Below are 14,569 nucleotides of genomic sequence, written 5' to 3'. Positions count from 1 at the left end.
TTACCTTCAGTAAATGTTGCAAGTACTATTAAGAGCTCTGCAAATCCACTTTCCTAACAGGCATTCAAAAAACATACATTAATTAAATTAAATTGCAGTGACATTAGGACTTATGATTTCATTTTGGGTTGGCATTCTTCTTCAGAACACGGAATTTAATGTATCCTATGGCAGGATAAACAGAATTTTATCAAAGAAGACGTCAACCATTTGGACATTATACAGCAATAACTAACTGCAGTCCTAAGGGTACAATTAAATCCATGTTTCATTCAGTACAAGTCTGAACTTCTATGGGGAAGTCCCAAACACATGTACTCACTACTATAATCTAACACAAGAAAACCATATTCTCAGTGCTCTTAGAGCTGTGTTTTTAAAAATGCATTTGTTCATGTTTTACATCAGGGTCATCAGTACATAAAATTTTGTGGCTTCAGTTATGCAGACCAATACACTTCAAGTTTAGTGCATTTACAAGTAAACATATAAAAACTGCATGTATGGACAAGAAGAACTTGCCAATATCACACATGAAAAGCTCAGAAAATAAAATCTTGTAAATCATAGCTCCTAGAGAGCTAGGAAAAGGACAATAATGTCTAATATAACTACGGATAAGACCAAAGCCAGGAAGTGTCTATGCAGCACATTAGAGAGTTTTGTTTCTGAGGTAAGCAATTAACAAACACAGAGTTTTATTCTAACACAGAGAAATAATCATCATTATGAATTTTACATATATTTTAGTTTGGTTGTGATGAGAAAACTGTTTTCCTTTTCAAAGGCTCAGATTCTTATGCTGATTTCTGGACTACGTAAAATACAAGACTGACTTTTCTGAAGTTGCTTGGATAGTATATTAAGAAAAAAAGGAACATTCTGAAGCAAATTTCTCTAGTATGATCTATAAGGCAGGATTAAATGGTAATATTAATGTTGTTCCTACATGATATTTATACCTTGTAAAATCTCTAGGCAGGCTGAGAGTAAAGAAGCTAAATTGCTTTAATATTTTCTTAGCATAGAAACAATTTTTCTTCCTTTTAGTATAAGGAATTAAAAATACATATCCTGTTTACTTATCTTGTAGGAAAAAAATGCCCTGTTTCTACAGCCAGATAAACAATTTGAATGTTCTTGACATCAAATATGTTGCTGCTCTAGTACAACAGACATTTCATACTAGTTAGTGTTAAATGAAAAGCTTGAAGTAAAAGTCTGTAGGATTCATTACAGACTACAACATCTGTTTAGTAATACAGCCAATTGGAAAACTTCTATTCAAGAAGAAAGTAATATATTCCTGAACAGCCAATAGATCCACAGGGATTTGACTGCTTAATTATTCAATATGTTTGTCACAACTTCATTTGAAGTTCTAAATCTTAACTGTAAAACAAGAGACTAAAGGAACATTAACATCTATAAAAAATTAATTTTTCTGCAGGTTTCTCATAAAAATTCTGGAATATTACAAAAGAATGAGTCATCTACATTGCAGGCAAGTCATGGTAGTGCATTATATGATGTAGTCTTTAGAAGAATTTATGTGCCTCTTATTAACTGGATCTAAGCAATTATTTTCTCAGAATCTTACTTAGAGCTCCTGAGCTGATTTTTGGACAACCCTTCTTGTTCCCAGTTATGAGGCACACATTGAATTTGGGTCATATGAATACAGCCTACATCTTCAAACAACAAATGAGATTTAGTGCAAAACTCATTATAGGAGAATGGCACGTTCAAGACTCCGTACAAGAATTCAAGAGTTAACATTAACTTTTGTACATAAATAACGTTAATGTGATTTTCTAAGTATTAAATAAGGTTGATGCTAGTATTCTGGGCTAATGACCTACAGATTTTAATTCTCTTTGAGGTAAAGACAATTGCCGAAAGAAAAAATGTTTTCTTGCTCAGCAAACCCAAGAAAGAAAAAAGCTCTGGAAACACAGTAGAAAAAAATATTAGAACCCTAATGGGGAAGAATACTGAGCCTACAACAGCATAGAAGAAGTGATTAGTCACAACTCTAAATACTTACAACCATGGGTACTGCAGGGTTTTCAGCTACCAATGTGGCAATCACCAAGAGGTCATTCCGTAGCTCAAAATCGCAGCGCCGGAAGCCATGCATGAGAAGGTCTACAAATACTTCTTTCAAAGCACTTAAAAGAAAATGAAATGCATTTTATCTTTCCTTTGATATTCTAATGTTAGACAGCTCCCTGTATATGAATCCTTATTCAGAATCATACTTTTCAAAGCCTTAGGGTTTAACTGCAAGTGAAATTACTTAAAACTTTATTATGAAATGGATTCTTTTGGGTACCACTTGACATCCAATTTATTCATACATGCAAGATGCATGTATTAAAAACTGCACCTTCCACTGTTTGTGTTGTAATTAATTATTGCAAAGACACAGTATTTACTCAACTGTGGAACTGGACATTGCTGAATGATGATTGAGAAGAAATATCTAATCTTAAATACTTAAAACAGTCTAACAGGAAGAACCTGTTATTTACTCCAGCAGAGGATCTAGAAATAAACCTTGTATATCATAGCATAGAAATTCCTTCTAATTTTTTAACATAAGCATTTCAACATTGAAGGAATACTAGCCTGTTGAGCCTAACGTGGGAGCTTGAAAATGCTGCAATTAACTTTTTTATGGTACAAAGCAATAGATAGGGCTATTTCTCCTGCACTGTGCAGCAGAACACCTTGTTCTTGCCCTATAACAGCAACAAGTGTGTTAATACTGAAAACTTAATGAGGACATAATAAATCCATTTGCATTTCTCTCAGTCAATTTCAAACAAAATGGTACACCACAGAATACTTTAGATGTCTCCAAAATTACAACATTAATTCATAAAATACTCCATGGACTTACTGTACACATTCCAAGCTACTGAGCTGATTACCAACTTCCTCTTTTGAGGTGTTTTCTAGCAGGTTCCATAGGATATCTGAGGAACGGAACAGCAGCTGTCCTGAGGGATCAGCACCATTTAGATACAAACAGAGCCTGCTGGCTGCTTGGGCCTTCACCATTAGTCCGCAATTTCTTCCTGAAATTATCAAAATCTGAGTAATTAATTCTCTGTAGGCCAGTAACTGTTTCAGGCATGTTCACAGAACAAATGATCTAAGATCAGTGGTAATGAGATTACTGAAAGAACAGTTTGTACTAACCAGAGATGGAAAGATGCTGGAGAGCTTTGAGTACCCACAATTTCTCAATAAGTTGATTTTCAACTAATGCTAGTGACAAAACAAGAGTTTCTGCTAATCCTCCTACTTCAGCCATCTGGATTTTATAGCTTGCACTTGTTGGCTGGTAACCTGCACATAAAATAGCTTTAGTTATAATGCAATAAATACTCAGAATTTTGGTTATTTCATAAAATGTTCATCCTTTCTCAGGAAAGAATTGAGAATCAAGTACCACATTTCAAGCAGTCAAGAAAAAAAATCCAATACACAAGACCTGCTTTTCTTGTATCTGAATAGTGCCTAAAACATATCCAACAGACTCACTCTCAAGCAGACTTAAATGCTACATAAACAAATTAATTGTTTCTTAGGATTTAGACAATGAAAGCAAAAGCAAGGTTATAGAGGTGAAAAACTTTCTTCAGTCAGGCAGGAAGTTGTTGGTGCACAACCTAGTTCTCTTTGGTAGCCTGTTCACTAGAGAATTATTGCATTCTATCATCATATTACTTAGAATAGGTGAATCCAAACTTTGATTTACAAGGTTGACTTTTTAATGTGTCTGCTTTTACTTTTGTACATGCATATGCAAATCTGTATTTTATTACTGAATTATGGGGAAGGTGAAACATTGAGAAAATAAATTTATATTTATAGATGATAACTCATGAAATTAAATTTTATCTTAAGCGGCTTAAATATATATATACATGTGTGTATATATATAAATATATATATGTCTAATGTCACGAAGTACAAGCTTGATAAATACAGATAATGCACATGGTGAAATGAGATGTAACTAAGCATAAACTCTGATAGGCTCCAAGTTGATACTACTTTATAGATAAGAGAACTCTGCAGGGTCGAACTTTGGCAAGATCTACATATATTCTTAGAGATGAAATATTTGACTTTAAAACATCACACTGAAACACATTCTTAATTTTAAGATAACATATCTTATTTTCCAAATCAGAAGAAGAATAATAAAATTGCTCAATTATATTCACTTATCCTGAAGGAATTATTTACAGATACAGAACTAATTGTACACAGAGCTACTTGCAGGATTTGAGTCTTGTTCATAAGGTAAAAACAGATTCGGATGCTTTCATATTTCTAGAATTTTGAAAGGGCTGTAGTAGCTGCAGCTTCTTTAGGCCTCCTAAAATAAATGACAACTTGTAAGAGGGCACAGGACTAGTATCACACTGCGTGAACACAGCAGGGGAGCACACTGACATCAAGCACGCTCCTTGACCTGCACTTGTAAGCCAGACTGTGGCAATGTTCACCTGACGTTTGGCTGCCTACAAATCCAGTGCTGTCTCAGAGCACAGTGATGCTGTGCCCCTGTGGGAGGGGATCCGTGACTGACTTCACCTGACAACAGTCTCTGGCACCACCGTAAGAGTCAAAGGAATTATGTAACAGTGGATTCTGACCATGCCTGAGCTCTCTTTTCTGTAGAGACAAGTCACATGATTTATTCAAACCTATGCTCAAATGTGTCCATATAATACAAACTCAATCAAATTTAGAGAGGTTCAGATATATCCCTCACAACACAAGTGAAACCAGAGCCGCTTCTCTCCAGGCTACATATAAGAAAACAGAAAACTACATTTCTCTTCTTATAATTCTCATCCTAACTACTTTTTTTCCCCCCTCCACTACCCACATTTCAGAGATCTCATATCAGTTCACAGTTTCTGGATGCTATTTAATGCTAATTCTGTAAGTGTAAAAATTAATTCCTTGTACAATGATGAACTTCTTTCAGATTTAGAGTATGCACCTATACAAAAACATGTTAATTGCACATTTGCCAATTATATATATGCTATATATTTAATATATGAGATATAGCAACCATAGTTATAAAGAAAAATTTGACAGCTAATTAAAAGAGGCACTTCAAAGTAGCTGGGATCACTAAAAAGTAAAAATACTGTGCTTTACCTGAAAGTAGTTTTCGTGGTAGCTCCATATTATAAAAGCTAACAATACACTTACAGATTTGTATTTTAACTTGAGAGCTTGGCACTCTCATCAAGTAACCTGTCAGAAAGAGAAATAAATGTAATTTACAGACTTTTCAATTTTTTTAGAAAGTATTCTTAACACAGTATTCTTCTTTTTACAGCACTTAGTATTACCTTTGGTCATATCCCTTACAAATCTGTAATCTAATGCAAAGTTCATAAAATATTCAAGAGACAGAGACTCCCACACCAGAGAAAACAAAGGGGTGTTAGAGGAGTAGCATAAGTTTAATCAAAAAGTTACCTTATGTTTCACGGCTACAGACACTTATAAGATGCTGGATGATATTCCAGACGTTGTGGAATTCTGAGGAAAGCTACTACACTAAGCTGTTGTCAATCATTACCACGTCATCAGAAACTCTTCTTCTAAGCAGATATGATATGAAATAAAGGGAGCATAGAAAGAGATCTTTCTCACAAGAGAATTTCATCTAGAGCTACCAGTGTGTAATGTGAATAACATAAACAATCTTTCACATTTTAGTGTCTTTTCGGACATGTAACTCTAAAGAGCACCTAGAACTGTCAGCAATGACCAGGTGGTCATTCTGCTTGGAGTTTGTGAAAATAAAGACTTCTAAAAGTCTTTTTTGGATTTGTGAAAATAAAGACTTCTAAGAGTCTTTTTTTACCCATTTCAAGGATATTTCTTTCATGTGTCACAGGCTGATTGAGCTACCTTTCTACCATTTATGTCTTACTATTAACTGAGCTGTATTACCACTCTTGCTCTATTCTGAATCCTTTTAACCTACAGTGCTTGCAGGATTTTCTTTGAAAATCACAAACGTGACATGAAAGAAGATGTAAAAGGATCACAAAAAGATATTTTGGTATTAAGAGGTCCGGTGACATTAAGACATGACTTTGACACCTTTTCCTCCACAGCACTCCTAAAAAAGATTTCTGAAAGACAGAAGCTCATGGCTCAGATGCAACAGGAAGCTGAAGCCAGAAACTATTGCTCTTAGTAAGGCATGGCATTAAACTGTCTTGTACATTGCCTTTGTAGGTGATAATTCTCAGACTTTTGGGTTTTGAAGGTTTGAGCTGGAAGTCACGAGTTACTGTTTCTCACTTGTGTCTTCCATTTGGTTTCAAAGCAGCAGGAAGGATATGTGTTCCTCACATCCCAGGTTTCAGTGTTTACAGTAATACCCCCATTCCTCAGATCAAAATGAAATGAAACAGGCTATATACAGGTTTAATTCTTCATCTGTACTGATAAAGTATTTTCATGTAGCTTTTGACACTGGCAAATAGATAATTCTGCTAGCCAATCTACAGGTTAGCTGTAGAGCAAAGTAAAAATTGTTTCTAATACTATAAAGCACAGAGGATTGAATGAATAATTTAAAGAAATTACCTACATTTACTAAGGAGTAACAATAAATTAAAATCATGCTAATAATACAGTTGATTTTATTGTGGCATAATAACAATTTTATTGTGGCATATCAGGTTACACTCACCCAGGTGTGCAATGGATTGTGAAACTTCAACGGAATAGTTTACTTCATCAGATGATTTCTTTTTTTGAAATGGTAACCTGAAAAATGAATTTTTAAAATATTACAGCTATGCTTTAATCAAGTCACCAGAAAAGTTCAGCAGCTCTTCTCTTCTTCCTTGATAATTTTTGCAGATAAAGACACTTTTTCCAGGATGAACGCATTCTTTGCAATGCTGATTCTACACTGACAGCTTCACAATCTGCAATTACATGTTGGCAATTAGTGGTACATATTCATAAATAATACTTTCATAATTCAAATATGATGCAACAAGATGTTCTGAATAAACAAATGTAATTTAAATGTGGAAGACTAAATCCTACAACCTAGACACTGCCAGGCTACTGCAGAGTTAGGCTATGCACAGACATGTGCAGAGGTGGAAAAAAAAGGGATCATATCTCTGGGCAAGACCTCTTGAAATGGATAAAAGTAAAGCAAATAAACTAAATTCCAAATAGCCTAACAACAAATTTATTTTTAAGAACCGAATATTAATAAATCCTCAATAACATATTCAAAATATTCATATATGACATAAACATGTAAGTGCTAAAAACTGTCTGACAGTAAACATTACAATATTATGCTGAGGTCTCTGTAGCACATACTGTAGAAGCAGCTTTCCAGTAGGTTTACCTCTGTAAACACTGCCAGAGAAAAAAAAGAGAGAGCAAATAATGGAAGAAATGTTGGGGGAAGGAGGGGAGGGAGAAACAAGACATTAAAAAAAAAAAAAAAAAGTGGGAAGAAGACAAGTAAATAGAAGCAGTTATGAAACAGTGGAATATTTTACTGGAGAAATTAATGTATCTGAAAATGAATCTAAAAAAACCAAACCAGCCCCTGCCTCTGGTTAAAGGATTCTCTGTCATATGAAGTAGTAGTGAATTGTGGTGTAATTTCCATAGTACAGAAATTAAAGCAAAACCCAAGGGTGCAATTTTCCAAAATATATTCATTGCAGAAACCACAATTAATGCTGAACTGCTCTAACAGATGAAAAGCCTCACAGCTGCATTTTATCGACTTTATACACTCATTCTCAGTTTTGTCACGCTTCTACCAAGCACCAAAGAAAATTAAACTCCGTGATGTACCTCCTCATTCCCCACTGTGTGGCAGCAAAGACAAGCAGTACAACTGAGGGTGATGAGGGAACTAAAAGTTTTGGCTGAGAAGTTCTCTGTTTATTAAGCCTAACAACTGAGAGGAAGCTATGTAAAACTGTATTTCAATAACTGTTTTACTATGCCACTAATTTTCTACCTGGCAGTTTGTTTTTTTTTTTTTTCCTTCCTTATTCTCCCTAAGTTTTTAAACTCACTTAAGAGCTTGTCTGAAACAGCAAAACACACCTCAGTACTACTTAGCTGCTGAATCTTTTGAGGCCAGCAGTCCCAGAATGACTTAGGCAATAAGACACCTTGGGGAACCTCGCTTCCAAGCAAGCTGGGGCCAAGTCCAACACAGTTTTGAATTATGTAGCATCTAACTGCATAGATACTGAACTGTTAAAATGGACCCCTCCTTCATGTCAACAGAAATTGGACACAAGTAAAAGACAGTTGATGAAAAGGAAGGATGATGTGGGATATGCCCAGCCCTTGCCCTGGAGGGATCTCTGCTGAGACAAGAGATTTTGCAATCGCCCAGCAGGACTCCCTGAAAGGGGCAGCCGCTTCTTGGGTCATGGCGAGGAAAAGTGGACCCACAATCCTTTGAGAGACACTATGCAGATCCTTCTGTAACCCATTGGTCTGTCCCAGACCCTCTGTAACCCATTGGTCCCCCGCTGATCCCCTGTATCCCTATAAAAGAAAGCCACCTAGCTCTGTGGGGGGGAGAGCTCGTCCCTGGTTTTTCCCTTCGCCGGAGGGAACCAACAATAAAGCTACCTCTGTGCGGAACCAGCCACACGGGCCTTCTCGTCTCTCTCTGGTCTGGTTTGGCCTGGAGGATGCCCTGCAGAGCTGAGCTGAAATCACGAGCTGACAATCACTAAAGAGCTGACAGCCTCTGCAAGGGCCCTCCTTTGCCAGCAGCTGAGAGGAAGACACTGGGCCTCGGGAAGGCGATCCCTTCCGGGACCATCTCTCCGGACCAGTCACCTCTTCCTGGGTCAGAGCCACGGACCCCTACCAGCTGAAATAGGATGATACAATGGATACCTTGCAGATGCAGGTGCTTTGTAGATAGATGCTGTATGGATGTGTCAGTTGCCTTAGAAAAGGTATAAACATGTTAATAAGCAGTGTTTAAGTCCCTAAAAGAGGGGCTGAGGTACTTACCCAAATAATTTAATAAGTTCACATAAAGGCTCAGTGAAAGCTTCTTGTTCATTCATTTTTTCTGCACACAGGTTAAGAATTTTGGTAATTTGTGCTACATTCTTAAGGGGCTTTTAATGTAAAATTAAGGAAATCATAAAGTTGTACCCCTATGAATCAGAAGAAAAAGCTGAAAACTGTGCTCATTACACCTCAAAGACACAACCAAGAAAAAATAAGACCAATGCTTCCAAAGTTAGGTGTTTAAAAGAAGTATGTGAGTCAAAAATTAGGCTTTTTGAAGCAGCCTTACTTTTACATAAGTACAACTTTTGCAAATCTGACTTAGGTGTCTTCTTAGCTGAACTCACTGGAAGTTCAGCACTAAATTTCTACAAATGAAGGATGAAAAGTTTTACATCACAGTGTCAGATTTACCTATCTAAATTCTGAGACAGCCTTGTGATATTTAAATTGTTTTCTACTCTATTCCCAAGTGACTAACTGAAGTTTGAAAATCCGGACCCAAATACATATTGAGATTATTTAATCTAGGGTAGAGGCACAAAATCAAAACTGAACAAATAACTGAGACTGAGAAGTTACTACCAATCCACTGACTCATAGAAACTGCCTTTAAGTACACAACTCAGCTGTAGTGTGATGCCTTAAATCACTGTGCAGTAATCTGAACTGTATGAAATTAATCACATTTTTCTGTATGCTGACACCCTTCCTAGTACTTCTCATTATTGGAACCTTTCAGTTTGTACTGTAAACATGAAAAAAAGTTAGTCTGACTTCATTTTTCCTTAAAATGTCTCCTTACTGGAAGTCATTGCTTTTTTATCTGCTGTTTCTTAAGTAGTGGCAATTATAATGCTTTTCTATTCTGAATTGAAAGTACACCAGTTACATTTCGGCTGCTGTACAGGTGAGAACCCTCTTTTGAATTTTGTGATGAATATAATATCCAAGAACCTTGCCAACCTACCAGCCTTGGCTGTGTGCAGACAAGAAGGCTAGTGGTGAGATGTATGTGGATCATCCCTATTCTCCATGTGGAAGCATAATACAGCATCAAATACTTGGCTGAAAAGTCAGAGTATTACCATACATAAAACATCACGACTTCAGAATTCTACAGTGGCAAAAAGGATACAAGTCCATTTTCAAAATGCTTGACTACCTTCTTGAGAGTTTTCAGCTGCTCTTTTTCCAAATCTTTCTTAAGTAAAAGAATGAAAAGCAGGTTTTAATTGCAGTTTGCCCTAGAACATTAAACGATTATGTTTATCCCCTTTTAAGTTTAAATGAAAGTGGAAACCAGATTAAAAAGTTTACAAGACACAATGAAATTCTCAAAGTGCTTTGCAGCAGGATTAACTCCACAATGAAGCCTCATTTCTAAGTATGAAGTCTGTTCTCTTGTAACTGAAGAGGCTTTTAAAAACTCCTGTTCAAACGTGTGGACTCCTTCTCTTAAATTCTTTGGGGTTCTTTGCAATGCAACTAAGAAAGTCAAACCTATGTCACCCACAACATAAAGGTGTAAGCATGTAGATCTAAGTGGCTTAGAGTGCTCTGCACCACTAGGAAACAGCCTTCAAAGCTGAAAACAACTGAAGTGAGGATATGTCAGGGTGTGTCAGCGATGTACAGCGTTCATTTCAGCTCTCCTGAGCACCTGCAACTTGAGGCAGGCCAGGAAGCCGTTTCAGGAATCTACAAGCCCAGAATCCTACAGGCATTTTATCATATATCTGACGCTCTATACAGAAGCAGTAAACAATATCATCTCGCACTTTTTTCTTCAGACAGCAAGTTTATTCTATCAGTTCTGTATTAAAAACGGGGGAGAGGGGAAAGATATAAATACTTCTCTGTGGGGAATTAATTTAAAATGTGCTAAGTTTAATCAAGTTCTTGTTTAAGAGTATAAATTATCCATATTTTGGATCAAAATTATTTAATAGCTTAGTGAATTTAATCTGCCAAATCATGTTGTGGAAACCAAAAATTGTCTGGAAAAAGCCCATGAGATGCTGCTTCTCCTGTGTGCCTAGGTAGTTGTATTTATTCTTCAACATTGACCTTTGTGTATTTCTCCTTCATTTAGAATCACCTCTTTGGAGAACTGTTAGCAGTTAACTTGGACAATTACATGAATTCACGACATACTTTCAATAAGGTTGTATGTATATATGTTTCCTACTGTAGGTTTCAGTACTCTAAAATTAGCAAACAGGCTAGAATTCTTCACGTCTAGTTGTTGAGTGTACATGCTTTTGTCTTTTTTAAAGTGCCTGTGTGATCTCTTTAACATAAACCCAGAATTGGCACAATTATTTTAAAACAATTATCATCTCCAGAAGCATTCAAATACCAGAAGAAATACTCAGCTTTGCGCTCTGTAGCTCCAGTCATCTGTGCTGGAGTTTATTCAGGGTGGGTGCACTAAAGTAACTGTATAAAACATTTGTCTAAGCCTCATTACTGCCTGTGTAACTGAGATAGCGAGGTACCAGGGTTATTTACTGAGTTATCAGGGTTACTTACTGAGTTATCAGGGTTACTTACTGAGTCCGAACCTTTGAGTAGTTTGATGACATGATCCAGATCCACTGATCTCAACTGTGTATCCTGAAAAAGCAACGCTTTTAACTTTTTTTTTTTAAATTTCGAAATTTTTCTTTTAAGGTTTTTAAAATGTGAAATAGCCGCGTTAAACCAATGTGAATTTACCCAGGGACAGGTAAATCCAGGCTGTGTGTGGAGCACAAAGCGGGGCTTGTTCTCAGTCCGAGGAAGCCGCCAGGGCAGGGCAGGGCAGGGCAGGGCAGGGCAGGGCAGGGCAGGGCAGGGCAGGGCAGGGCAGGGCAGGGGTTCCGGGCCAGCAGCAGGGCTGGCGGTGCCCCTGCCCGCGGGAGAGCTCACCTGAGCGGCGTCCGCGGTGTTCCTGCGCCGCTCGCCGCCGCTGCGAGAGGGGCCGAGAGCCGGGGAGCGGGAGGGGCCGAGAGCCGGGGAGCGGGAGGCCGCCCGTGAGGCGGGGGGCTCGGCCGCGGCCAGCGAGGCCATGGCGGCTCCGCCGTTGCCATGGGAGCGGCGCGGCGCCTCCTGCCGGCGCCGGGGCCCGGCCCGCCCGGACCGCCACAGCCCGCAGAGCCCGCCCGGCCCCTCCTGCCTCGTTCCGCTGCTAGGGCTCTGCCACGACCCCCGAGGGTCACGCCCTCCTCCACCCTGCCACAATCATTTCGTGGGCTGTTATCTGTGAACGCGACCTCGGCGAGAAAACCATTTCCCCACCCCGTGCGGTGCAGAGGCTCGGCGGCTCCCAGATGCTGTGGAGCTGGAAGGGAAGAGGCTGGTCAATCCCTAAGAAATAATCATGAAAAAACCCTCCATGAAAGATCACCATGACAAACCCCAGACAGGAAAGCGCTGCCTGGAGTAGCATGGCAGCGGGGAAGGGGGCGAGAGGAACCTTTTCTCTGCATAGACCAATACAAAAAAGTAATAAAGGCAGGGACAGAAGGGTAAGGGGATGTAGATATGTTCTACTTGCAAACAGCGAGCAGCTGTTTGAGGCTTGGTTGACAGCTGAGATTCAAGGACAACACGGCGCTTGGTGGGCTCACAGGTATTCTTCTGGACTGCTCACTTTAGCTGCCCTTCCTAGGATTTGGATACTGATGTCTGTATAACTTAGGTCAAAGTAACAAAGTGCTTATATAGCTTGGGTTATAAGATATCTATGTAACCTTAATATCAATATAACCCAAATCATGACTTTTTATCAATATAACCCAAAGAATATCAATATAACCTGAAGCATAGCCTTCTGTACTTATATAGCCTGAATCATAGCTTTTACTTATGTAGCCTGAATCATAACTTCTATACCTGTAACCTGATGCTTATATGATCTGAATCATAACTTTTGATACCCATATAATCTAATATTAATAACTTTTTATACAATGCAATGGCTAGTATATAGTTAACTGGTTGCTTATATGCAGACTAGAGAAAAAGAGAAAGAAAAACAAAACAAAACTTACCAGGTGTATAGTTTTAGAGATAGATAAGTGTAGTACTAATGAGAAATTGGCAAGCCAAAGCCAATTAGGCACAATACAAAGAATTTAGGCCGGTTAAGACCAGATGGACCGAAGTTATACCATTGTAACTGCGATGCCCTGAAGACAAAGTTGAAAAGTTCAAGTGTGAAGAAGACTTTAGAAGCCTTCATCAAAGACCCCTGAAGACCCCCAAATTGGGGAAGTGCATGCGCAGTGCAAATAAAATCTAATAACCGTGAGATCATGCTATGTAAATTAGTTCCAGCACGTATGTGATGATGCTGTAATGACATAGCAACATTAAGCAAAATTAACTGTATAAATATACTACAGCACTTGACAAAGGCAGCTGAGTTAGGAGGAAAAATCCCCCTCACCACCAGCGCTGCAATAAACGCATACCTGCTCTACAGACACCAGACTATGGGGATTTATTTCCAGCCTATCTTTCAGGCATCAATAAACTTTGGGCAAGTTGCACACACATTACGTTGGATATGCACATATCCCAAATCTTTGAGTGCAGGCCCTGTTGATGCCAACCTCAGTTTTCATTAACAAATAATTAACTACAGTGATTCCAAACAAATATTTGAATATGTGAATAAATTTATTAAATGCTAATATAGCAGTTTAAATCTCCAGACAGCTTTTATGTGAAGTGATTTATAACAGTAAAGAAAGACACCTTTATGGCTCCAACTATAACCAACACAGGTCTTATTTTCATTTTTCCCAGCTTGTATGCTACACCCCTCCCATTTCATACCTGCCTTCTGCAGAAATAAGGTGCATCTCACGTTTAGTACTCACATATGCTATAGAGTTCTCTTCCCATCAAAGGGTAAATACACAATATTGTGTATACTCACAAATATCCATGCACACTCTGCATTTAGTAGAAATTCATCCTGTATGCAACTCAAAAATGATGGGAAAAATAGAGCCAAGCATAGTACGGGACTCTGAATTTAGGAAATGCAATGACTCCTCTGACATCCACGACATCCTGAGCTGCGATCATAGAACCCAGGTCATCCAAAGGCAGGACCTGTAGCACATTACACAGTGCCCTCACACCATGTGACAATGCAGTTGGAGCTGGTGTTTGACACTTCATCTGTCCATGTACACACACCTCTCCATTACTCTAACCACTTTACTGGCCCTTCCATGTTCTACTTAAATATTTGTTTCTGTGAGCGTTCTGTTTTGTATCTGGGCTTACACTGGATGGAACAATATTTTCTATTAAGCATCTGAGATTAATTGTGCTGACAATGCTTGTATGTCTGCAGGCAGTTAGCTGAACAAGCTGAATATTTTTTTCCTTGGTGCCCAGCTAGGAACTGAAGTTGTACGTACTCAGTTTTAAAGCTTATATAAAAAAACCTGCTAACATTTATTTTTATTGTAGCTTAGCT

At 38.2% G+C, this 14,569-nt stretch overlaps 1 protein-coding gene across 7 annotated transcripts in view; it reads right to left on the bottom strand.

Annotated features, from left to right (window-relative positions):
• CFAP69 (cilia and flagella associated protein 69) overlaps positions 1 to 12,216 on the bottom strand; it is a 30,164-nt gene extending 17,948 nt beyond the window's left edge. For 2 of the 7 annotated variants that reach the window (XM_069006772.1, XM_069006774.1), the window contains exons 1-10: positions 12,001 to 12,216; positions 11,644 to 11,706; positions 10,226 to 10,291; positions 9,085 to 9,194; positions 6,752 to 6,828; positions 5,194 to 5,292; positions 3,208 to 3,357; positions 2,906 to 3,083; positions 2,048 to 2,171; positions 5 to 53 (exon numbers count right to left, since the gene is read on the bottom strand). In XM_069006772.1, coding sequence (XP_068862873.1) covers positions 5 to 53; positions 2,048 to 2,171; positions 2,906 to 3,083; positions 3,208 to 3,357; positions 5,194 to 5,292; positions 6,752 to 6,828; positions 9,085 to 9,194; positions 10,226 to 10,291; positions 11,644 to 11,706; positions 12,001 to 12,141 — 1,057 coding nt within the window. In that variant the 5' untranslated portion in view covers positions 12,142 to 12,216. Of the gene's footprint in view, positions 1 to 4; positions 54 to 2,047; positions 2,172 to 2,905; positions 3,084 to 3,207; positions 3,358 to 5,193; positions 5,293 to 6,751; positions 6,829 to 9,084; positions 9,195 to 10,225; positions 10,779 to 11,643; positions 11,753 to 11,808; positions 11,826 to 12,000 lie in introns of those variants that run through there. The other 5 variants (XM_069006775.1, XM_069006777.1, XM_069006779.1 and 2 more) reach the window with 5 other exon arrangements.
• Positions 12,217 to 14,569: the final 2,353 nt, after the last annotated feature.

Source organism: Aphelocoma coerulescens, chromosome 2 (assembly GCF_041296385.1).
Source record: "Aphelocoma coerulescens isolate FSJ_1873_10779 chromosome 2, UR_Acoe_1.0, whole genome shotgun sequence".
Taxonomy (NCBI): domain Eukaryota; kingdom Metazoa; phylum Chordata; class Aves; order Passeriformes; family Corvidae; genus Aphelocoma; species Aphelocoma coerulescens.
This window is presented reverse-complemented; position numbering and strand designations above follow the sequence as displayed.